Genomic DNA, 24,658 nt, shown 5'->3' on the forward strand with positions numbered 1-24,658 from the left:
GATTCGAGGCTTTTCCGTTTGGTTTCTCTAAGTTTCTTTTTAAATATGGCGTTTGCCTTTTTATATTTTAAAAGATTCGACTCTGAGCGGGTTTTTTTGTAAATGTTCCATAGGGTTCGTTTCTCTTCCCTCAGGGAAGATAGGTATTCAGACCAGTATGGGACTATTTTTTTATGTAGCTTGTAATGAGTTTGTGGTTCCTTATTAACATTAATTGATTTTGGGATTTCGGATAAAAAATTGCTGGCAACAGTTTGAAAACTGGTCCAGTTTGCTTTATCTGTTACAAATTTTGGAGTAGAGAGTCCGGAATTTGAGAGGCTGGTTATCATTTTTGTTATTAGAGGGAAGTGGTCACTTCCGTGTAGCTAGTGCGTTGGTGCGTTGTCATTTAAGACAATTAAGTTTTCTGTGAGGAGCAGTTCTTCAAATATCTCCCCTCTTTTGTTATTAGAGTCGGAACCCCACAGGGGGCTCCAAGCATTCATGTCTCCAACAATGATGATGTTGCCATTTACTTTGTGAGTAATATTTAGAAGATCAATTTAGAAGGTGGATGCGTTTGTGTGGAATGTCTTTCAAATTGAGAGCAGCAATTCCTTGCTTACTCGAATTATTGTTCGGCGAGTTTGTGAAATAGCTAGTATAACGGCTAGAAATATGTATAGAGATACTAAAAAGCAAGTGTGTCTCTTGCAGTGATATGAAAGAGGGATGGTGTTCGTTGATAAGAAGCTTTAGCTCGTTAAAATTGTTGTATAATCCTTTGATGTTCCATTGTACAGTTGTAAAAGACACTGGGGCACAAAGAGATAGGTCAAGAGTATGTTACTGTATATCAATATCAGAGTCGGAAGTTTCCATACTCTTTGTATAATACGTCATTATTATGAATTAGTTTTTGTGCTAGATTGGTGATAGGAGAAAGATAGTTTGACAATGAAGACTGAGTTGTGTTATCTGCTGATGATATTGAGTTGGAAGAGGAGGTCTCATTTGCTGTAGACGAAATAGCAGTAACAAATGATGCACTTGTGGTTGCTGCAGAGGATGTAGTTTTGGTGACGGTGGGGGTGGTAATTGAAATGTTGGTTGGTTTGCAGATAGTGAGAGATTGAGGTTTTTTTTCGGTAGTTAGATTTGTAGTGGTTAATTTTATATTATTGGTAAAGGTGGGTTTTGTAGATTCCTGAGCAGGACCACTGAGAGCACGAGCAGCCGTGCCTGCAATAGATGTTGTTGGTGATATTTGAGGTAGCTGCGAAATATAAATAGACTTTGCTTAAGAGGGAATTTCTTTTTGTTGGATATATTTGGTACATTTGTTGTGGTTAGAAGGGTGCTCCTCGGCACAGTTTGCGCACATAGTGCGTATGCAGGTAATGATACCATGGGGTGGAAGGCTACAATTCACACATAAAGGGTAATTTTTGCAGTACTTATGCCACGACTCTTTGAGTGACTCAGGTAACTTATACAAGTCGAAGGTCAATAAAACAACTCCACTTTCTCTTAATTTATTGTCAATGGATTTCTTGAACTTGTAGACTGCAACTACTCCTTGTGATTCTAAGTTTTTTACTATTTCTTCTTCTGGGACATGGTTTAGGAAGGGGGCGTATTGTGTGCCCTTAACGCAGTTGTTTTCGTGGTACTTGCACTTTATCTCGCAAAGCCCTGCTAGTTGTTTGGCAGCGATAAAATTTTCTGCAGCGGCTTTGTTATTGACAAGGAGTAAAAGACTTCCGTCTCTTAATTCCGACACACTGATGATTTCTTTGCTAATTAAGTGAAGGGATTTTTTGACAGCAAAGCATGAAAAATGTGACAGGGGCTTCAATTCGTTTGTTGCCGAGACAACTACAAACTTTGGATTAGGTGTGACAAATGTTGGAGTAGAGAGCATTGGCTAATCCGAGTAAGATTTGCGTTTTTTTGTTTTTATGGCACTGGGGGCCATGGTTAATTAATCGCACTGTCACTGAATGAGTTACACGTGCACTTTTGACCAACGAGAAAAACAAGTAAGTATGTTTTATTTGTTGTTCTGATAACTAAGGGGCTTAGGAACGCACAGGCAATAGAACGATGAAAACACTACCGTACGCAAAGAGAGTTAGTCGGAGACTGTGAATCTTTTTTTAATATTAGCTATAGTTTGCGAATTTTTGCAAATTTAGGAAGAATTTCGGTAGTTCTAATAGAAAAGCCATTATTTTCCATCATCGCGGAAAAATTTTGTTTTTGCAAATGAGTTATGAAACACAGAACAGACACAACTTCTAGAAACACTAATTAATTTATGCATACAATATAAAAATTGCAAATATAGGAAATTTACAAAAAAAATTTTGTTCAACATTTACTCTAGTTTAAAATAATTTGTTTATAATCTGAACGATTTTCATCATATTATTATCATAAATCAGTAACAGTAAGTCTCGCCTTCAATTTGGTAATTATTACGTACCGATCGAGTACCATTTACCAAAGTTATATCAAAAAACTTAAGTGGATCTCCGGTTTTGTCCTAAACAAATTTCTCTTCAATTGTATAAATAGCTTTTAAATAAAAGAACCGGATTACAGAAAAGTGTGCCAGGGAGTGACTTTACGTTGAAGCTGAATGCAAAGCAATATCGTCCAATTGGAGACTCCTTAAAAGAAATTCCCAGGATATGTTAAAGACTATTTCATTTCCCTACAGTCACTTTTTCACATAATGGAGTTAACTAAAATATTTATGTATATCTAAACACTTATTGCAAGTTCCCTACTTTCATATAACGGCAAATTTAGAAACCGCGAAAAATGTGTTTCTTCGGTGACTAGTGAAACCATTCCAATTTTAAACTGCATAAATGGACTCAAAATGGGCGTTTCTCACCCTAATTGTATTATGTTAATGTATGTAAGTACTTATATGCTTACTACTATTACTTATCAAACGATACCTAATTCTTGACAAAACATGTTTGACTACATTAACCACGATCTTGAAAACTGACCAAATCGGCGTAACCAAGTCCATGGTCCTTTTAATATTATATGAACATTCGAAAACATTAAAACGTTTGAAATAAATGTCGTCTCACTTTTTTTTGTATATTTCACATGGTTACTGAAGAGTTGAAAACTCATAAGGAAAATTATAGTTGTTGTAAGTTGTATCCTAATATCTTAAAAACTTGTAGACTTATTGTAATTAGGTACTAAATTGAATAACCCTTAATTTGATATAAGGCCCTGATTATAACAATTAACGCATTCCATAGATATTACAAGCCAAAGTTTAATTTTCAAAATTCATACACTTTGATTCAATTGCGCGGGCTAAAGATGCAATTTAAATTAATCGTTCGTGGCCAATAACAATTGGCTTCGACCTAAGCCATCATAATATTACTATTACAATACGGTCAAATGCCTTTTATTTTCCCCCATACAAAATCGACCCCGCCTAATATGTATATGTAGATATGGGAAAATTTGTGTAAACAAAGAATAGAGGCCGGCCCACATACCTACAACTTTGGCGTTGCGAACGCACGTTAAAAGTATGCTTTCTACAATGAAGCTTGGCAGAGAATGCTTTGGCCACTAAATTAACATAGTAACGACAGATAAATTAATATTACACATCAATAATTGCATGAAAAATTATATTTCTTGCCCTAATGTTATTAAAAGGCCAAAATATTTCACATAATTTTATTTATTTCCAACAGCTGACGACGGACGCACACGACCTTTCTGCTTTCCGTTGGCGTTAGCGTTGCCAAATTTTGCTACATTGAAATTCCACGCCAACGCAACGCCAAAGTTGTAGGTATAGGGACCGGCCGCCTCTATTCTTCCCAGAAGATAATTTAGGTAGGCCTTCTTAAGTGAAGCCAATCTAAGAGGCCTACCCAAGAAGGGCTGAAAAAATACTTCATTGCATGCCTTCTAGGAGGGCTTATCCATTTACAATTTACGCGAATGCATAAATTTATATTATTTAGCATTACAAATGAATTTTAATAACCATTTTAAGTTGCAATAACACAAATTTTTATATAAACCTTAAGCAAATACTTCAAAGATGTATGAATTTTATAAATTAAAGAAGCAACTTTAAAAGAACTTCTCCAAAAGGCCTTCTGAAGCACGTCCTATAAAAGCCCTTCTGGAAGGCCTTCTATGGGTTACGAAAGGGGAAGGCCTTCAATTTGTGCCACTCCATACAAAAAAGAAAGGAGAAGGGAATGTAGAGTGGAAGGCCTCTTGATTCTCAGGAAGGCCTTTCGGAAGGGCTTTTAACTCCTGAAATTGGTGACAGGTAATAAGATCAACGGAAATAAGGTCAATTGACTTTATTTCCCACCCTGGTGCAAAATAAAGTCAATTGACATTATTACCTTTTTTAAAATGAAATAAAATCAATTGACATTATTTCTCTTTCAAACATTAAATTTGCTTAGCTTCGCGGCAGCCCGCGCCAGCGCGCCACACCGCGCGCGTCGCGTATCCCGCGCGAACGGCGCGCACACCAAGTCACGCTACGCCCCCCTTCCCCGTCTCCCGACGTGCTGTAACGCAGGTAGATTTATTTTTTTTATACGTTGAAATAAAATGTTTATATATTTTACACATCGAGGGATTATATTCAACAATACCCTCTATCTGCACACTTTTCACAAAGATGAGATTCTGATATAAAAATCCACCTAAGCTTTTACTGTCATCAGTGATATTAATGCTACCTTATATAACGACAGGTAATAAGTCCCAGATGGTTTCTAAAATCACAAATTAGTTTTTGTGCAAATTGCAGATAGAGGGTATTAATAAATTCAAGCCCTCGATATTTCACATTTTTATATTTGTAAGTTATTGGAAGCAGGGATGCCAACTTGGCTCAAACCGTGCCATTTGTTCCTATTTTACTTCAAATGGCACTTAATTTTTCAATTTGGCACAAAATGCCAAAATGGCACTTNCCAATCAATTAACTTATATGATCTCGGTTCCGATATTAAATAATCAATAATTGTTTATACCCGCATTTTGGCACATTGGCTCGTTGAATGTGCCATCTAATAAATAGTGTCGTCGTTCTCATAGCTGTTTTTAAATGACTGCTGGCGGAGACATAAATACAGTATAAGAAAATTCTTTTTCTATAATTGTTTCCTTATAGAAAGGTTGGGTTCTTTTCCACCTTAGACATTCCAAATTCGTTCAAAATATACTAATTTAAAACACAGAATTCTTTCAGTGCTCCTCCGGGGTTTTTGGAGATGGACTGTTTCTTCAATTTAATAGTGTTCGCTTTATTTTTGTGGAAACGAAAAATGTTTTGCAAGTTATGGATCATTTCTCCACTCTTTCTTCAAATATTTCTCGTATTCCAGCTGTGCGCAGGCGTTTAGTTTTTCGCATCGTGTTTTTACATATTCGTTATTTAAAATTTTTTTTAATAGAATCAGTTCATGATTGTGTGTGGATTAATATCACAACACTGAGGATTTGGCAAAAATCTTTTTCATCTATTAAAAAACAACACTTACGGGGCAATGTTTATTGTAAGAACAATATTCTTTTCTATGAATCGACATACTTTAAGCATTGTTGAGGCTATTTCCATTTGAATGAGGAAATAGCGTCAATGACTTTATTTCCAAATTTTTGTTGACTTTATTTTGCTTTTGAAAATGTAATAATGTCAATTGACTTTATTTCGCACCAGGGTGGGAAATAAAGTCAATTGACCTTAATATTGACCTTATTAGAGACATAAGTGTTAAGTGCTCTTTTTATATGAAAATTTGCTGGAAACTGCAAAGAATTTAACAATAAATTAGTTAAATACTATTACTAATAAAGTGAAAAGAGTAATAAGTGATGTAAATATATACGATTCTCAACATCCCCGCCAAGTTTCATGACAGAATTCGTGATAGTTTTATGAAAACACCAAAAACCCGATGTAATAGAAAGCCAACCCGTTTTGCCAACCTGCTTTGTGAAATTAAATCTTTTTCGGCAACAGTAAATTTTTACAACTGTAGAACAAAATATTAAAAAATGAAGTGAAATGAATATTTTAAGAAAACATCTACTATCATTGATTGCAATTCATCAATTTAAGCTTCTAATCAATTTAAGCGTTTGAAACATCAATTTATTTACCAGAAATATTTAATGTGTGTAATGCTTCCTATAGCGTTTTCTTTTCTCAAAATAATGTTGCATTTATTCTGCTCTGCTCCACGTCTGTTAAGTGTTTTCGTGTTCTTTTCCATGGATAAATAGATATGAAACTCTCTCATTTTTGTCTGGGAGCGCGCCCAGGAACTCGTTTTCGTATATGGCAACACTGCCAATCCCTGAGCAGATAAACAGCTGATACGCGAAATGTCGAGCTACCACTAGATGTGTGCAAAATACTCCACCTTGAATTCAGTGGATTTATTGCGCCTGTTCTTTTCTCAGCATCTTCGCATGCACATTGTGGGCTCTTTCTTTAAAATGTTGCACTCTGATAATGCTGCCATATAAGGTGACATTTTTTTCGAGAAAAGAAGACGCCATAAATTTTGCCGCCAGAAACTCCATTTCCTAATATTTTATTGTTTTTGAAATACTGCTTTCCAAAACGGAACCAATCGAGATTTCAGCGAAAGTATAAGCCAATTCGTCATGAAACTTGGTGAGGATGTTGGGGGAGGCTTTCTCTACATGACTTGATCACTCTCAGCACTATTAAGCAATTTGTTGTTAAATAATCTCCAATACCACCCCCAAATTTTTGTACAAAATGCCTCTTGTCACTTATATTTTGTGTGATATACCATATTTTCAATGTTTCACGTGCGTATTTTATACTTTTAATATATATACATTTATCAATTAATTAAGTAAAACTCATTTATAAATTCCTTTACACGTTTTAGTACTTTTCACAAACAAACAGAAGTAACAATGGCCGGCAGTAAGAGTAATGTGCTGCCATACTTTCGAAAATCACGCGATTTTTTATTACAAATTTTCGCCTACGGTGCTTTTTATTATAAAATCGATACTTCGATAAATAATAAGAATTTTTAATTAAAAAGCACGCGATTTTTTGCTAAAAATCTTTATTATTTATCGAAGTATTGAATGTTATAAAAAAAATTATTTATTTATCACGCGATATTTTATTAGAAATTTTCATTATTTATCCAGGTATTGGTTATTATAAAAAAAAAATTATGCATATACAATCACGCGATTTTTTATTAAAAATTTTCATTTATCGAAGTATTGATTTTTATAAAAAAGTTGATTTATATAAAATCACGCGATTTTTTATTAAAAATGTTCATTATTTATCGAAGTATTGATTTTTTTAAGGGGCCACACTATGGGACTACAGCGGCCAAAAGTAGTAAAAACGGATTGGCAAATTCTGAAAAAGTGATTACGCAGATGCATAGCAAAATATCCAGCTAAGTCAAACCAAAAAGAATTTTTGATAAGAATGCATATTTGCAATCGTGACACGAGCTTAAAGTAGGAGCAATGCGAAAAAATCAGTTTTTCAGAAAAAATTTTGATTTTGTCGCACGCAATTTGAATTAATTTTTCCAATTGTGCGAATATATAAAAAGCCAATCTGATTTATGAGCAGTTTTTGAATATATATATGGTCAAACATTGCTTTAAATTTTTATAAATCTTTTAAATTTATTATACAGTTTTTTTTTAAACAGTAATTTTGTGAGTGGAAAATTTTTCGAGTGCTTACTTTAAAAAGGGACATTTAAAAAGGACCTAGGAAGCGAGCTAAATTATACTTATATCATATCTCAAATAGCTCCAGCTGCGAGAAACTGCGAGTTCAGCTTCTATTCCTCCTTTTTATAGAGCCACCTCCTGTAAAATTTATTAAATATTTATTGTAGAGCTGAAAGAGCTGATATGTATGTAAATAAAATGAATAATATGCAATATTAAGTGGAAATTAAAGAAAGTGTAGATATTAACGACTCGCCAATCTATTAATCACAATCAACATTCAGCCGAAAATGGACGCTTCTCTGGATCAGATCCGTTTTCGATGGCAAGAGTCCTGCTTGCTTAGCTCAGCTTTTGTTGTATAAAATGTAGGTAAAATTGAAAGTTTCAGTGTAAACACATATCGTGCACATAATTTAGTATGCAGATATTATAAATGTTTCGTTTTGAGAAAAATAAACTTTCTTTTGAAATAAATTAGATGTGCCTGTTCCTTTGCTCCAAAATTCATAAAATTTAGTACTTGGAGCCAAAAAAGTTGTGTAGGAGGTGGGCGCCGTAATAAAAAATTCTTTATTATCTTCCAAGTTGAAAAATTTTGGCTTAAACGAACAGGGCACACCGTATTTCATCAAAAAATATATATTTTTTTTAAATTTGTGCCTGTTATTCTAGAATTACTGGATGATAATGTAAACCGATTTTGAATATCTTTCAGATTTAAGCTTTTCTCCTTAAAACCCGCATATGCTCTGAATTTCATCAAATTCGGATAACATTTACTATTTCCGCCCAGAAGAGCTGTGGCCGTGGTAGCGCGTTGAATTTCACCATTTTCCACATTTCCTCATTCCTAAGTGCCAAACAGCGCATATACGAAATTTCAGCGAATTTCTAGTACGGTTACTACTTTTGGCCGCAGCTTATATGGGGACGTCCCACTGTGCGCCGCAGACATACTCATTTATTCCCTATTGTTATCGCGAGCATTATGAAACAGAAGTAGATTGTTGAATATCCCTTCATTTTAGTTTACCTATATGTGGTAGCATCTTTGTATGCACCATTACAGCCATTTTGATTTGTTTGCTTGTTTAATTTGTTGAAGAAAAGTGGTGAAATTATTAAACGCGTTTTATATTTAGTCGCAAAATGGCTCCTCGATAATAAGGTCATGTGACCTGTTGTGTTATACATAAAAATATGTAATAAATATAAAATAACTAATTAATTAAAATAAAAGATATCTGATAGTCTTTAGACTTAAAACATAATATTAAAAAATGAATTTAAATAAAACGTACATATGAAGTTCTTCAAGTGAAATTTTAATCATAATGTTAAATTCGTTAAACAAGGAAGATGCAAAGCTAAATAAAGTACCGTTTGCACGGTATATATTGGAAAAATAACTAAAAACTGCTATAGAACTGATGAAGTAGAGTTTACATGAAAATGATTAAAGGATAAAATTAAATTTTAACAAACATCTGACGTATAATTATAAAATTATTAATTTTGAGTAATAACCTGGCGATACGTGGACTTTGTTCCCTGCCATTCAACACATACAGATTTAATACAATCTAATACATAATTAATAATTATTAGTTATAATAAAAAAAAAAAATTAAAACGTTAGACCAGCAGAAACTTTGCACGTGGTTCTGGCCCTCAGCGGTATTACCATACGTGTGTTAGTGGAGCAACGCTGGACACACCTGAAGGCTTATCATACCATTGGAATATAACATACTAAGAGGAATAACCACCGCCAGGGTTTACAATTAAACCGGCCAGCCTACCCAAATCCCCAAAACAACACGTTTTATATTGTTAAAAAATAAAATAAAATACATTTAATGTATACAAAATAAATGCGAACAGTATATAAGTGTTAAGTGCTCTTTTTATATGAAAATTTGTTAGTGAAACTGCAAAGATTTTAACAACAAATTAGTTAAATACGATTACTTATAAAGTAAAAAGAGTGATAAATGTAAATATATACGATTCCTAAAATCCCCACCAAGTTTCATGACGAAACTCGTGATAGTTTTGTGAAAACACCCAAAAACCGATGTAATGGAAAGCCAAGTAACTTGTTGTTTAAGTTTGTAAATTTAACAAACTTGTATGGCACTATTTCACAGTATAAAATACACTCTGCACTAAATTTACACGTTATTTACACTCAATATATGTGCAATTAGAGTGTGCACGGTCAAACAAATAAATACTTTTAGGTCGGTGTTATTAAGAAATTTTGTTTGGAAAACTGCAGGCAATTGTTGTTGCAGTAAACTTGGAGAGAGCGAGTTTGGCGACGCTCACAGCAACATTCCCACGACAGCCGGTTCTACGTACCGGAATGACTCGGGTTTCACCCGACCAAGGGCTGTTGTTTCGGCGATCTAACCCCGTTTAGGTCGGCGAAGTATCTTAGAAGTTGTCCGTCCATAGGGCTACATTCACTACGCATTCTCCTACTCAGGGCTGGCATCGAGTCAAACCCTGGGCCAGAAACATACACCTGCTGTGTATGCCGAAGACGATTACACCACAACTCCACCTCAGTCAAGTGTAATGCCTGCGAGGGGTGGAGTCACCTCAGGGTCTGCTCGGGACTACGGACACACAGACAGTGGACCACGTCGTACGTGGCCCCCTGTTGCTCAAACAGAGCAGCCTCCACGGCTAACCACAGTCCGCCCGAGCAGCCCCACACACTCACACAGCAGCCTCACACAGTCACCACAACACAACAACATAATAACACCACAGACCGTACCACAGCCACCACAGACCACATAACACACACAACCGCACCACCACCCACACGCCGCCGCCAACAACTCCTGGTTCCCCCTACAATCTGCACGGTATGTCAGACCAGAATATTCCGTAATGTGACATCAGTCAAGTGCAACACCTGCCTTGGCTGGTGCCACTTTAGGGCATGTTCAGGTCTGCGTACCACGCGAGATTGGACGGGGAACTTCGAGGGCCCGTGTTGCGCTGCTCGGTCGCAGACTTCAATTGCGACGCCCCCCACCACCACCACAGGGCGGCAATCACCTCAGCAGCACACACAGCCAACGGCGGCAAGAACATACACTTCACTTACACCCCACATCACGACACGTCTCCCGAACCACATGAAGCTCCTTCAATTTAACTGCAACGGGCTACAGAGCAAGATTGAGGAGATAACCGTCTTCATGTGTCGGCATGGTATATTAATAGCTGCGGTCCAAGAGACGAAGTTGCACAGCAATTCAACTTTGTTGAATTGCGCCGGGTACAACGTGCACCGTCGAGATCGCGAGCGAGATAATGGTGGTGGCTTAGCGTTCATCACGCACCACACCGTGCAGTATCGTCTTATCGAAGCAGACATCGACCGCAGGGATACCACCCTAGAATGTCAGGGCATCGCTATCCGGTCAGGCGATGTCGAGCTCGAAATATTTAACATATACATACCCCCTGTCACCTGCTGCCCGGCAGGATATCACCCTGATATAGGTGCGCTCCTCAGAGGTGAAAACCGTATGGTAGTAGGTGACTTTAATGCGCACCACGATCTTTGGCACTCAAGCCTGTCAAACGATCGTAGGGGAACAGACTTGGCTGAGCAGATAGACGATTCGACATTCTGCACAATGAACGACGACGCACCCACCAGGATTATGGGTAACTGCAGTAGCTCGCCAGACATCACAATAGTCAGCGCTGGTCTGATAAACAGCATAACGTGGCGACCTATGCTGACTCTAGCATCAGACCATCTACCCATAGTCATCTCGATTGATAAACCAACCGACTTTGCCTCCGCCAAACACCGGACCTATATCAACTTTTCCAAAGCTGATTGGAAAGGTTACGCGGAGTTTACCGAAAACACCTTCGCAGCGCTCCCCACACCAACCGACGTCCATCTCGGTGAACGTAAGTTCCGCAGGGCTATCACTGCTGCTGCAGCTCGCTTCATACCGGCAGGATGTATATCGGACCCACGTCCAAACTTCCCTGCCGAAGCGGCTGTTCTAGCCGATGAGCGTGATAGCCTTCGTCAGGCCGATCCCGGAGATCCCCGTATCAGGGATCTCAACGCGGAGATTCGGCAACTTGTAAACGTACATAAGCGGAAGAAGTGGGAGGAGCATCTGAAGACCTGCAACTTCACCTCTGGTGTGAGCAAGCTTTGGTCAACCGTGAGGTCACTGTCCAATCCGACGAAGCACGACGACAGAGTCGAAATTTCCTTCGGCGACCATGCTTCGTCGGACCCGGAGCGATGCGCGAGCTATTTTAGCCGGCAGTTCATACTGCATCCTCCGGTGGACAAAGCCAAGCGTCGAGTGACCAGAAGGCTGCACAAACTGCCAACAAATTGTGCCCCCCTTGCTTTCACTTGCGGTGAAGTTCAGGTGGCCATCGGGAAGGCGAAAGCCTCCAAAGCCATGGGTCCCGACGGAATATGCATGCTGATGCTGAAAAATTTGGGTCCTGCGGGGGTAGCGTACCTAACGGAGGTCCTCAACTTGTCAATGGCCACTCTCATCATCCCAGACATCTGGAAGGTGGGGAGAGTGGTCCCACTGCTCAAACCGGGGAAACCTGCCAACAAAGGAGATTCGTATCGTCCGATTACACTCCTTTCCCCGGTAGCGAAGACACTCGAGGCCTTGCTACTCCCGTACTTCACAAACCACCTGACCCCAGCGAAGCATCAGCATGGTTTCCGTAAAGTGCACAGTACAACAACAGCACTTAACGCCATAAACACTCAGATAACTCGTGGCCTTAACCGTAACCGTCCCTGTGAGAGAACGATTCTAGTAGCGTTGGACTTGTCAAAGGCGTTTGACACCGTCTGCCATTCCACGCTACTAGAAGATATAGAGGCCTCCTCTCTCCCACAGAGGCTCAAACGGTGGTCGGCAAATTATCTGAGTGGTCGACATTCGTCGGTAATGTTTAGAGACAAATCGAGTAAACAGAGAAAAATAAAACAGGGGGTTCCACAGGGTGGTGTCCTTTCCCCGCTACTGTTTAACTTTTATATTTCAAAGCTCCCTCAACCACCAGAGGGAGTCTCGATTGTCTCCTATGCCGACGATTGCTCGATCATGGCGACTGGGAATGGAATTGATGACCTGTGTTCGAAAGTAAACGGCTATCTCTCCGAACTTTCTCGCTTCTTCACTGCAAAGTGTCTAGCCCTCTCCCCTACGAAATCCTCCGCGACCCTGTTCACAACCTGGACGAAGGAGGTCAGGCTACCGCTGGGGATTCACGTCGATGACACACCAATTCCGACGGTGAATAACCCCAAAATACTCGGAGTAACATTCGACAGCCTGCTCTCCTTCTCTGCGCACTCAACCGCTATTGTCAATAAAGTACAGAGCCGCAACAAGGTCCTCAAGTCGCTAGCCGGCAGTACTTGGGGCAAAGACAAAGAAACGTTGCTGGCAACATACAAGGCAATAGGCCGGCCGGTTTTGAACTACGCAGCGCCAGTGTGGTCGCCAGGGACTAGTAGGACGCAGTGGACGAAGCTACAGACTGTACAAAACACCGCACTCAGGACAGCGACGGGATGCCTCTTGATGTCGCCTGAACACCACCTGCACGGCGAGGCGCAAATGCTCCCTGTAAAGGAGCATAATATAATGCTCTGCAAGCAGTTCCTGATCGGGAGCCACAGAAGTGGCCACCCAAGCTGACAGCTGCTTGCAGAGGAGCCCTCGCCTAGGCACGTCAGGAGGCATCTATATGAACTGACGGACGAAGTCCAGAGGTTCATTAAGCAACCTCTGGACCCGACAGCTTACAGACAGGCCCTGAACGGCATTCACAGGGACTCAGTCTCGAGTTATGTAGACTCTAGACCTGTGAATGCCGTTCTAGGCATACCACCCCCGGACATAGACGAGACGGAGCTTCATCTGCCTCGGGAGACACGCACAACACTCGCTCAACTTCGCTCCGGCTACTGCAGCAGGTTGAACTCCTACTTGAGTAGGTTGAATGAGGATGTGCCGAATGAGTGTCCGGCATGCGGAGAGACCCCACATGACTCGAAACATCTCTTCGCATGCCCGGAAAACCCGACAACCCTAACGGCCTTGTCCCTGTGGACAAACCCCACAGAAGCTGCACGCTTCCTGGGTTGCCGTTAGTGGAACTTGACGACAACGACTGAGATACCAACCGATCTGGGCGGGGTTGTTGTAGCCGCTACAACAACAACAACAACAACGCTCACAGCAAACTAATTTTGTTGGGCCAAAGTGCAGTAAAATTAGTGTTGCCGTACACAAACATTGTAGGTAATTATTGTTATACACAAAAATTGCAGTGATACCGAATGACAGAGAACTGAATTTATGCTGTAGAAGCTTCAAAGCTTAGGGCACAGTTAATAGCCTACACAATATCATAAAAAATATTAATTTGTGCACGATATGTACATCTGAAATTTTTCACCCCTATGCTGTTATCCGTCGTAGATTCGATTTTGCTACGAATCTTAAAATTGGTATGCTACAATCCGCGTTGCCGTATCGTAATTTCGAAATTCGGAGACCATCTTCGAAATTCGTAATGTTGGTATGCCTGAATCCGACGTAGCTGTAATTTGTATGTATTTGTCGGAAATTTTCTACGAAGAGCAACTGGTGGCAGAGCGAAGCGAATTCTTTTAAAATATCAATAAAATAAAGTGTATAAAAGAAAAAATATGTAAGTTAAAATGTGAATGGAAAAAATGGATTATCGTTAAATATTTACAAAATTATCAGGTCGAAGATCACAAACAATCGGCCGCAATACGAAAAAATGGTAGAATGCATGACCGAAAGGCCGGACATTGCTCGCGGCTTTGCAAAAGGAGCTAAAGAGGATATAAAGGAGTTTTGGGAAAGCGTCGCTCAGCAGATAAACAGCTTAGGCAAAAGATGTATCCAGCTGGAAAAATGTGCGGATAAAATTTTAAGAGCACAAAATTTTTTTATCATTGTTTTCCTTATATCAATACTATTTCTAGGTATGGCTCGATTATAAGTGCTACATTAAAAGAAAGCTCTCCGCCAATAAAGCAACGGCGAGGGCAACTGGTGGTGGACCCAACAGAATGCACAATTTCAATGAGTTGGAGGAAAAAGTGATAGAGTTGACGGGCTTGCACCCTTCCACATCGGGGATCAATGGACCTGTCTCTTTTGGTGTGGTAACAACACAGACGGTTACCCAACCGGTGTTGGAACCTGCGGCAGTCATTCATATGCCAACTGAGCCAGACAATGCCAATGTGCAGAGGCGTTCCCCTCCGGTAAAAAAAACGACACGGCCACTTTGGTACAGGAGCAAATAAATTTGCAACGAAGCTACTACCAAAAAAGTTTGGCCTTTTTGGAACGCCAGGCTGAGTCTGCAAACGAGCTGGCAGATAACGTGCGACGCATGTACCAAGTACAAGAAAACATGCATGACATGAAGAAGGAAAAATTGCGTGAATTAAAGAGGCAAATATTGAAATCGAGTCCCTTAAAAGAATGGAGCTTGATTTGCAGGAAAAATTACTGCGGATACAAGGAAGAAGCCAGAAAAAATGAAGTAATGGATACATTTTTTTGAGATTTCTTTATTTTTGAATTTAATTTAATTTTGCACTGAACTGCTGATTATTTAATTTTTTTTATTTAAAGATTATTGGATTTAAGTCTATTAGATTTAAGAATATAACTGAACTAAAGAAGTGAACTAACGTTTGTGATATCTGTATATATGTATAAACAATTAGATTTAAGAAAAGAACTGAACTAAAGAAATGAACTAACGCTTGTGATATATGTATAAACCTATTAGTTTAAGAAAAGAACTGAACTAAAGAAATGAACTAACGCTTGTGATATATGTATAAACCTATTAGATTTAAGAAAAGAACTGAACTTAAGAGATGAACTAACGCTTGTGATAACTGTATTTATGTACAAACTATTAGATTTAAGAAAACACCTGTTTTTTTTGTATATTTAGTTTTAATTTTAGTTTGAATTTATTTTAAATTTTTTATATCAAATAAATATGAAGTACAAAGTTATGGGATTGTTTTCATTAGTTAGGTAATGATCTCAAAATTCGCATTCTTATGTCTGACGCTTCTCTGGAAAATTCTGATGGCGCTTCTTCTTCATTTACATCTTGATATTCATCATCCATAATACCAGGTGTATTATCTTCTACGTCGTAGTGGATGCACATGTTATTCAATGCGCATACCACATTAATTATTTGTACCACTTTTTGGGGCGAATAATGTAGTTGGCGAGCACTTAGCAGGCATCGAAATCTATTTTTCAAAACGCCGATGACTCTCTCGACTATGTTGCGCGCTTACATTCCACACATGTGAGTCGTGGCTACTGCCTGGAAACCGAGCATCAACACACCTTATTTGCATCTTGTTATCGCAAATCTATTTAATAAATTTACGATAAATTGCACGTACAAAATCAGTTTGCTCTTGTGGTTTTACTTACCACCATTGCATTTAGGCTGTAGTATCCCTTACGATTGTAGTACAAATACGGTTCGCCTGCAGGAGGAAGTATTTTAATGTGCGTGTCGTCCACACACATAATAACGCCAGGGAATTGGGTTCTCCTGTAAAACCACATTTTGGCTCGTTTATTCTCCTCCTCCGTCATTGACAATTTAATCCATACTGGGCACAGTCGGCGTTCCAAGATCTTTAAAGTTTTTGTCAATGTTTTTGAGAACGTTGATTGCGCCAACCCCACATCAAAATCTTTCCCAACACCGTGTTGGTAGCTTCCTTCAGCGAAAAACCTCAAAACTGCCATCAATCTACTTACAGGAGTCACCGATGATGATTTTACACTTTGCCCAAGCTCTTCCTCCATAATTGTTAAAACGCTTTTAAATGCGTCTTTGTTGAGGCGGACATTTTTTACAAATCTTTAAACATTTAAACGATTAATTTATATGTGTATCAGTGAAATCAATTATAAAACTTACATTTTATCATTTAAGCTAAATGGACCAGAACTGTCTCGTAGCAATCTCCTTTGTATATTAATGCAGCAGTTGACTGCAGCATGTTCTTACTCCTGAGACAAGTGCACCGGCCACTGAATCCATTCTATTTTACCTAATTAAGGAAAAGCTTTTTCAAATACGATTAAACAATTTTTTTTTTAATAGTTACGATCGGATTACAGCATACCAATTTTCGAATTTTCGGAACGGAGCTACGAAATCGTAACTACGAACTTTCGGATTACAGCATAGGGGTGTTTATTTCGTGTTGGCAATAGCTATGAAAACCACAATCAGCGTGCAATCCTGTGCCAAACTCGACATAACCATCTCAGAGCAAACTACGCAGCCGCCATTTAATTTGCCAAACAAAAGTTTGTCTTGCTACCACTGACCATAGTATATTTTTTATGAAGAATTTATTGTTGTTAAATTATTATGGTAGTATATGCAGAATATTTGCAAATGACAGCAAGGACTGTGTTGGCACACCTAAAAACCAAGCGACGAAAGTAAGACAAAAAAAAATACGATTAAAAGGAAAATACGATAAGGTTCTTTTGTTCAGACTTAAATAAATAGTAGGGGTTTGGGGTCATATTCCCCCAGAAAATACAAAAACACATTTTTAAGGCTTGTATGTATATTTTATTGCGTCAATTAGATTGACAAAAGAGTCCTCATGCTTACGAGCAATTGTGCTACGTAGAATTCTCCTTTCTGTGTTGCCAAAGAAGAGGGGCTGAACACCTTTTGCAGAGAACGCCTTTATATGTAGGCGGCCTTCGGCCGCACTTCGGGTTTAAAACCCTTACTACGCAGAATTCTCCTTTCTGTGTTGCCGAAAAAGGCGAATATGACAGTCCTGCTGTCATTCGCAAATATTCTGCATGTATTCTCACAATAATTTAACAATTAATTTATTTATTTTTTAGTTGAAATTGGCTCCTCGACGACGAGCATACTCGTGGAAATGGAAACGAGTTCTTTTCTCATATGTGAATAATATAACTAGATATATCTGTGGCTAGATATTATTCACATATGAGAAAAGAACTCGTTTCCATTTCATATATGTATTTATGTACACACATTTATTTATGTAGCATTATCTTTTCTTGTTTTAAAACTTTTAATTTTATATTTAATGAACCGACTTCATTTTTATGTGAAAAATTAATCAGATATTTGCTTTCACAAAACTCGACAGGTCAACACGACCATACTCGCCGAGGAGCCATTTTGAACTAGAAAGGTGTTCTCTGGCAAAGGTGTTCAGCCCCTATTCTTCGCAAAACTAAAAAAGAATTATACTTTGTGAGGGTTATAATCCCTAAGCGCGGCCTAAGGCCGCCTACGCAGAAAGATGTTCTCTGCAAAAGATGTTCAGCCCCTTTTCTTCGCAAACCAGAAAACGGAGAATTCTACTTAGTGAGGGTTATAATCCCTAAGTGCGGATTCGCCTGCAGGGTTTTTTTTAAACAATAATTCGATAAATAATGCGGTGCTTTTTTCAAAAAATTCTAAACATCGATAAATAAGATAATTTTTTACAAAAAATCACACACTGGCTCTTACTCGCTGAAAAGTGTTCCCAGTGACTTGCGTACGGGAACGACTTCCAGTAATTTCATACTATTTCTTACTATGTCCTAGTGTACTGGAACAAACCAATTGATTGATACCCCTCTTGAATTGTTCCGTCAATTTTTGAGCTGATTCCGCTAAAGGGGATAAGTTTTCCAAATCGGATCAGGCTTTGAAAAAAAAAATATTAGGGAGTATAGAGGAGCTTTTTCAGATTCTAAATCTGAAGACCATACCCTCCGGAGGCTTAAAGTTTTTAAGTAATTCGCATTTAAAGTTGCAAAAAATACCGAATTCAACCTCACTTTTTCCTTTGTACACCAATTGAACTAAAATATCGGTGCTGCCATACACACCAAAAAATGCCAAAAAAAAACACAAAACGGAAGCAATAAAAAAATGCACATAATGTTTTATTAAAACCCCACGATTTTTTATTAAAAATTTTCATAATTTATCGAAGTATGGTTTTATAATAAAAAGCGCCACCGGGCAAAATTTTGGGGAAACTTTCCTTCCGATCGTTGTGTGCGTGGTGGGCGGAGGGGGACGGGGCGTGGCACCTCCAACCGACCTTTTTGGAGAGGGCATGAACCGCCGTTGATAAAAATGCAACCCCCGACCACCTAGACCCCCTATAGTTCCCTAGGGACCCCTTAGAAAAATGTCCAAAAATGACAATTTTCACTTGCGTCCACAGTATTTTTGCGTAGAATTCCTTTCTGCGTAGGCAGCCCTTGGCCGAGCTTTAGAATTATAACCCTTACCAAATAGAATTCTCCTTTTGGTGTGCACATCTGAGGCTACCGCCCCAGTGATTTAGCCTTGGGAAAGGATGAGGTAACTAGAATTGCCTTTCTACATGGTAAACCTGGGGCTGCCGCCCCAGTGATATCTATTATGGTTACTGGGTGTTTTATAAAAATGTCTTGTATATAACCATCATTTAATTATCTAACCTCTGCAAGGCTATTCTTTGTCAATGTTATTCGTATCTGGAATTCTATCCCTACCTCCGTTCGGAGTGGATTAAATAAAAGCAACTTTAAGAACACCATCTATACGTACTCTCGCTGAACCAAATATTTATTTATTTTCTGTGAGTCTGGGTTTCGCTATCTAAATGTTTAACTTTCTCTTGTCATCTGTGTTGATCTTTGCTACATATGTATAATGTGATATATATTTTATTTTATTTTTGTTTTAAGTAATCTGTATGTATTTTGTTTTACTGGTATTTTTAACCTCTGTTTTGTACTATAAAAGATCTATGATCTTATTGTACTAATGCCTTTTCTCTTAATAAATGAAATGAAATGAAATATAAAAATCTGTATATAAAAATGTCTTGTGCAAATGAGTATTTAACATTTTTCAAGCGAAAAAACGCAAACGCATTATTCTCGATTTTATAGTAAAAAGCCCAGCAGGCGGAAATTTGTAATGCGATTTTTTATTATAAATTTTCGAAATATATGGAGCTATATTAAAAAATTAAAGAATCAATAAAAACGAAAATAATACGGTTTATAGATGTATCTTATAGCGTCGAGAAGTATGGCAGCACACATGCCCTCTTACTGTCGGCCATTGGGCGCGTTCATAAGTCGTAGCTGTTGGCAAACCGTTGGCTGTTTGTCTTAGAAACCCACAGTTGAGTAGTTAAGCTCAGCCCAACAGTTGGCAACTTTACGCAATTTTTTCCAGCGGAAAATTTTTACGCTACCTGAACTCAACGTGTTGGACTTAGCCTAAACAGCTGATCGAAAAGACTTACGCCGCTTATATTAAATTTAACGCCGCTTTGTTAGGTGGCAGTTGCGAACAAATTTATTATATTTTATATTACTGACGTGATAAAGTAACTAAAATATTTTATAATAATACTACGTTTCTACGTATTTGTTGCAATTTCATTTGTTTACATTTATCAGCTGTTCATTTGGCAGCATATTCATCAAGCCGTTTCTAAGACGTAATTGTTGGGTTCAACAGTTGCTAGCAGTTTCGTAGCAGATGAGCTAAACAGCTACGTCTTATGAACGCGACCATTGTTATCTCTGTTTGTTTGTGAAAAGTGCTAAAACGCGTGAACAAATTTATAAACACGTTTTACTTAATTAATTGATGAATATATACAGTATATTTTGCTTAGCTGCCCATCCTCCTTTGCACGAAAAACTTGTGCACTTAACCGAAAAAAGCGCTTAAGCGAATTTTCTTTACTAATTCAATGAGGAAGGTATCCGAATCCCTATGAAACCAAATAATGGAGGAGCACTTACCACGTAGAAATTACTGCAAGCGAAATTTTTACCGAATGGTATCTAATTATCTACATAACTACATTAATTGATAGCCATTTTCGTTGTTCTGCGAGATGAGCAAAATAAATAAAAGCTTTAAAATTAGGTAATTGTAGGGCCAGGTAAACCTAATACTTTCTTTGATAGTTAATAATAGTTGCACAATTTTTAAGGCAGGTATTGCCAATGTGCAGGTATGTTGAATGCACCTATCGGAGGAGTTTCCTTATAAATGTTAAAAATAATGCCGCTAGTGCGCATTTTAGGGTAGGTATCTTAAATGTGCACTTAAGCATAAAGGCAGCAAGGCAAAATATACTGTATATATATATTTCAAGTATAAAATACGCACGTGAACATTGAAAATATAGTGTATCACACAAAATATAAGTGAAAAGTGGTATTTTGGACAAAAATTTGGGGGTGGTAGTGAAGATTATTTTACAACAAATTTCTTAAATACTATTAGCAACTACTTTGTGAGAGTGATATATTCATGTAGAGTTTACATTCATGACAGTTTACTGTCAAAAATTTCTCATTCACATACAACTTGTATGGGACAACCCGAAATTGACCGGCGTGCGTAAAAAGCTAACTCAAATTCCAAGATTTGTGTTGCGTGACATTTCGATTTGACGTTTGTGCTTAATTGACATTGTGGCGCGGCTATGAATTAAAAGTTTGGAACAAATGCAGAATAGCTCCGATTCTCAAATAAAAAAATTAATATTGAGGTCGATAGAGATGATTGAGCTGAACGAAACGGTATATTTTTTTTGCGGAAACAACAACTACAGAAGTTATTAAGGGTCAAAGTTCTAATTAAACAATTCTTTAAATCAAAATTTTTTGAAAACGAATGCATGGATTTCAAAATTTTGATCTCATTTGATAGGAAATCTGATTCCCTTTAATATGATATAAATATAGTCCTCCTTAAGTAGAATTCTCCTTTCTGTGTTGTCGCAGAAGAGAAGCGGAATTCCTTCTGCGTACATTAATTCGATGTTTGTGAAAACTAAACAAGGCATATATAATGTATGTATATCAAATTAAAGGGAACTAAATTTCCTATCGGCTGAGATCAAAGCTTTAAAATCCATACATTTGTTTTTAAGAAATTTTGATTTAAAAAATTGTTTAAATTGAACTTTGACCCTTAATTACTTTTGTAATTGTTGTTTCTACAAGAAACGAAATATTCCGTATTTTATTTTATGTCTGTATTTTATGTCGAATAAAACTACTTTATTCCACTTTTCACCCGACGTTTCGCTAAAACTTTTTTAGCATCTGTTGCTTATTGAGGGAGTAACAAATCTTAGCACAGGGCGCGCCAAGTGACTAAATCCACAATAAAGAAAAGTCGATTGGATTTTGGATTTAATTCAAATATATACAATTGTTTATTCGCGAGATTTAAGCAATACAATACTACTTGAAGAAATTAATTCAATTTTGCCCAAGTGGCTTAATCAAAGAAGGTAATCCGATAAAACGAGTGCGATGCGGTCACGGCGGTAGTTGAATACGAAGTACTTAACTTTCTTAATTGCGGGCACAGGTCACCCCATGACACCGCTTACAACAAGGCAATCCAACTTTCCAAATTCCAAATTAATTCACAATAATATAAATGACAAAGTTGCCGGCCGCACGCATAATATGAAAAATGAGAAAAAACATATAAGGATTAGTCAAATTCTATTAAATTGGCGCTCATGTCCTCGACATGCCGGCCCGCCTGCACCGGTGCAACGTGCAGCAACTCCTGCAACTTCTCGAGCGTCACCCTGGCCCGGTCGAATAAGTCCCGAATGCGCCGTTGAACTTGGTTGCGGCCACCTGGTGCCCGACTTGCTGGTGATTTGACCACACGGCTGGCGAGTGTGGATGGTCCGCGGGGGACTTGTGTACGTGACTTGGCGCGGCAATGGCGTTCCGGTGGCGATGCCGTTGGACGATGCAGCATGGTGTGGTGTGCCATCCCACACCGGTGGCAGCTGTCAGCTGAGCTACATGCGCCTGTGGTATGCGAGGTGGCCAAACAATTAACACAATATTTGTGTATTCGCGCGGATTCATACCGCTCATCGGGCGTCATAGCGCGGAACGCGTGACAAAATCTAAGCGGGTGGTAGCGGCAGCACAAGCGGCATTGGTTGACTTCCATCTCACGTCTGTCCATCTGTGGAGAAACCGTCGAAAAAATGAATTAGTCACGTCATTTTTAGAGCGAACTGGGGGTGCATATATGGGAACTAGAGTGGGTGACAGCATGAAGGGCGGATAGAGAGATTCTACAGAGTGGGCAATAGACATAGCTTTGCAATATTGCGCGTGATGGTTCCGGCTTGGGTGTGAATATCCGCTACGCGAACATTTGCATCTTGACCTGGGTGAAGTTTCACAACGCGCCCGAGTCTCCACTCGTTAGGGGGTAGAAGGTCGTCCTTGACTACAACGAGGTCTCCTTCCTTAATGTTAGGTTCTTGTCGCTTCCACTTATGCCGTTTGTGGAGTTCTTTTAGATATTCATTTTTCCAGCGATTACTGAATTGCTGATGAATAACCTTCAATTTTTGCCATTTGTTCGTCAATGAGAGGGTTTCCGAGTGGGGTTCAGGCAAAGAGAGTAGTGGGGCACCACGTAAGAAATGTCCTGGCGTTAACGCCAACAGATCAGTGGGATCCTGAGACATTGGGGAGAGCGGCCTTGAATTCAACACCGCTTCAATTCGGATAAGGAGGGTGGTGAATTCTTCGAAGGTGAACTTGTGATTTCCTGCGACCTTCGTAAAATGAATTTTGAAGCTTTTTACAGCAGCTTCCCATAGCCCGCCCATGTGAGGAGCATCTGGTGGGATGAGCTGCCATGAGAATCCGTGGGTTGCGTATTTTTCAGCGATATCAGTAGCCGATTCTTTGAGAAATTGGGAGAATTCTCTTTGCAGCGTTCGCTGCGCACCTACGAAAGTTTTTCCGTTGTCGGACATGATTTTATTGGGGATTCCACGGCGGCCGATAAATCGGGTGAAAGCTGCTTTGAACGCTTCAGTGGTCAGACTTGAGCATAATTCTAAGTGTACTGCTTTCTTTGAGAAGCACACGAATACACACACATACGCCTTGCCTGAGGAGCTCGTCGGAGGGTAGATGTTTTCACAAGAAATGGTCCAGCAAAGTCAACACCTGTGGTATGAAAGGGGAGTGTATAGGTAGATCGTTCAGGGGGGAGCGCGGCCATTATCTGTGAACGCATCCTTTGTTTATAAATTGTGCATACCTTGCACTGAAAAATACATTTTTTTATCTTTTGCTTCAACTTGGGGATATAATATTCTTGCTGCACCATTCGAATCATTAGTTGTTTGTCAGCGTGGAGAAGAGTTGTATGGAGGAAGTCGAGCAGCAGAGCACAGAGCTTGGAATTTTCTGGAATTATGATCGGGTGACGTTCATTGTAACTGAGAGCTGCGTAAGCTAAACGTCCATTCACGCGCATAATTCCAGCTCGATCCACCATCGGATTCAGAGTCAGTACTGGGCTTTTTTTGCTAATAGATTTCCCTGCATTTAATGAGCTGATTTCGTTGATATAGTACTGGCTTTGGGTCTGACCGATAATGCGTAGTTTGGCTTGATTTATTTCCTCGTGCGTTAAGGGGAGAGAAGTGGGTATCGGCTATTTTCTCGCAGCGTTTATAAACCGATGCATAAACGCGATTACTCGCAATGCTCGAGCAAAGGAGGAAAAACGCTTAAGTATGTCCACCGATTCAATCGTGTGCAGGGATTCAATACGTCGTTGTTCTGGGGGTGACGGGTAATTGTTTGCTTTTTATTGAACTTTCTTTTCTTTTCAGGTGTTTATTTGCTTTTTAATGAATTTTCTTTTCTTTTCAGGTATTTATTTGCTTTTACTG

At 38.8% G+C, this 24,658-nt stretch overlaps 2 protein-coding genes across 7 annotated transcripts in view; both read right to left on the reverse strand.

The window, feature by feature from the left end:
• Positions 1–1,145: 1,145 nt before the first annotated feature.
• The window catches only part of LOC108366796 (protein lin-7 homolog C-like), a 36,820-nt gene continuing 13,307 nt past the window's right edge, over positions 1,146–24,658 (reverse strand). The window contains exon 4 of one of the 6 annotated variants that reach the window (XM_017621271.1): positions 1,146–1,258. In XM_017621271.1, coding sequence (XP_017476760.1) covers positions 1,161–1,258 — 98 coding nt within the window. In that variant the 3' untranslated portion in view covers positions 1,146–1,160. Of the gene's footprint in view, positions 1,259–7,852; positions 7,903–16,830; positions 16,949–17,257; positions 17,329–22,022; positions 22,334–22,678; positions 22,921–24,658 lie in introns of those variants that run through there. The other 5 variants (XM_017621275.1, XM_017621274.1, XM_017621272.1 and 2 more) reach the window with 5 other exon arrangements.
• Positions 15,846–16,722, reverse strand: LOC108366795 (putative nuclease HARBI1). The gene is made up of 2 exons (XM_017621270.1): positions 16,317–16,722; positions 15,846–16,252 (listed from the first exon to the last, which is right to left on the reverse strand). Exons 1-2 carry the CDS (start codon positions 16,698–16,700, stop codon positions 16,127–16,129), a joined length of 510 nt encoding a protein of 169 aa, XP_017476759.1. The 5' UTR covers positions 16,701–16,722; the 3' UTR covers positions 15,846–16,126.

The sequence above is a fragment of the Rhagoletis zephyria genome, unplaced genomic scaffold, assembly GCF_001687245.7.
Source record: "Rhagoletis zephyria isolate East Lansing unplaced genomic scaffold, Rhagoletis_zephyria_1.1 Rzeph_scaffold_02404, whole genome shotgun sequence".
NCBI lineage: Eukaryota > Metazoa > Arthropoda > Insecta > Diptera > Tephritidae > Rhagoletis > Rhagoletis zephyria.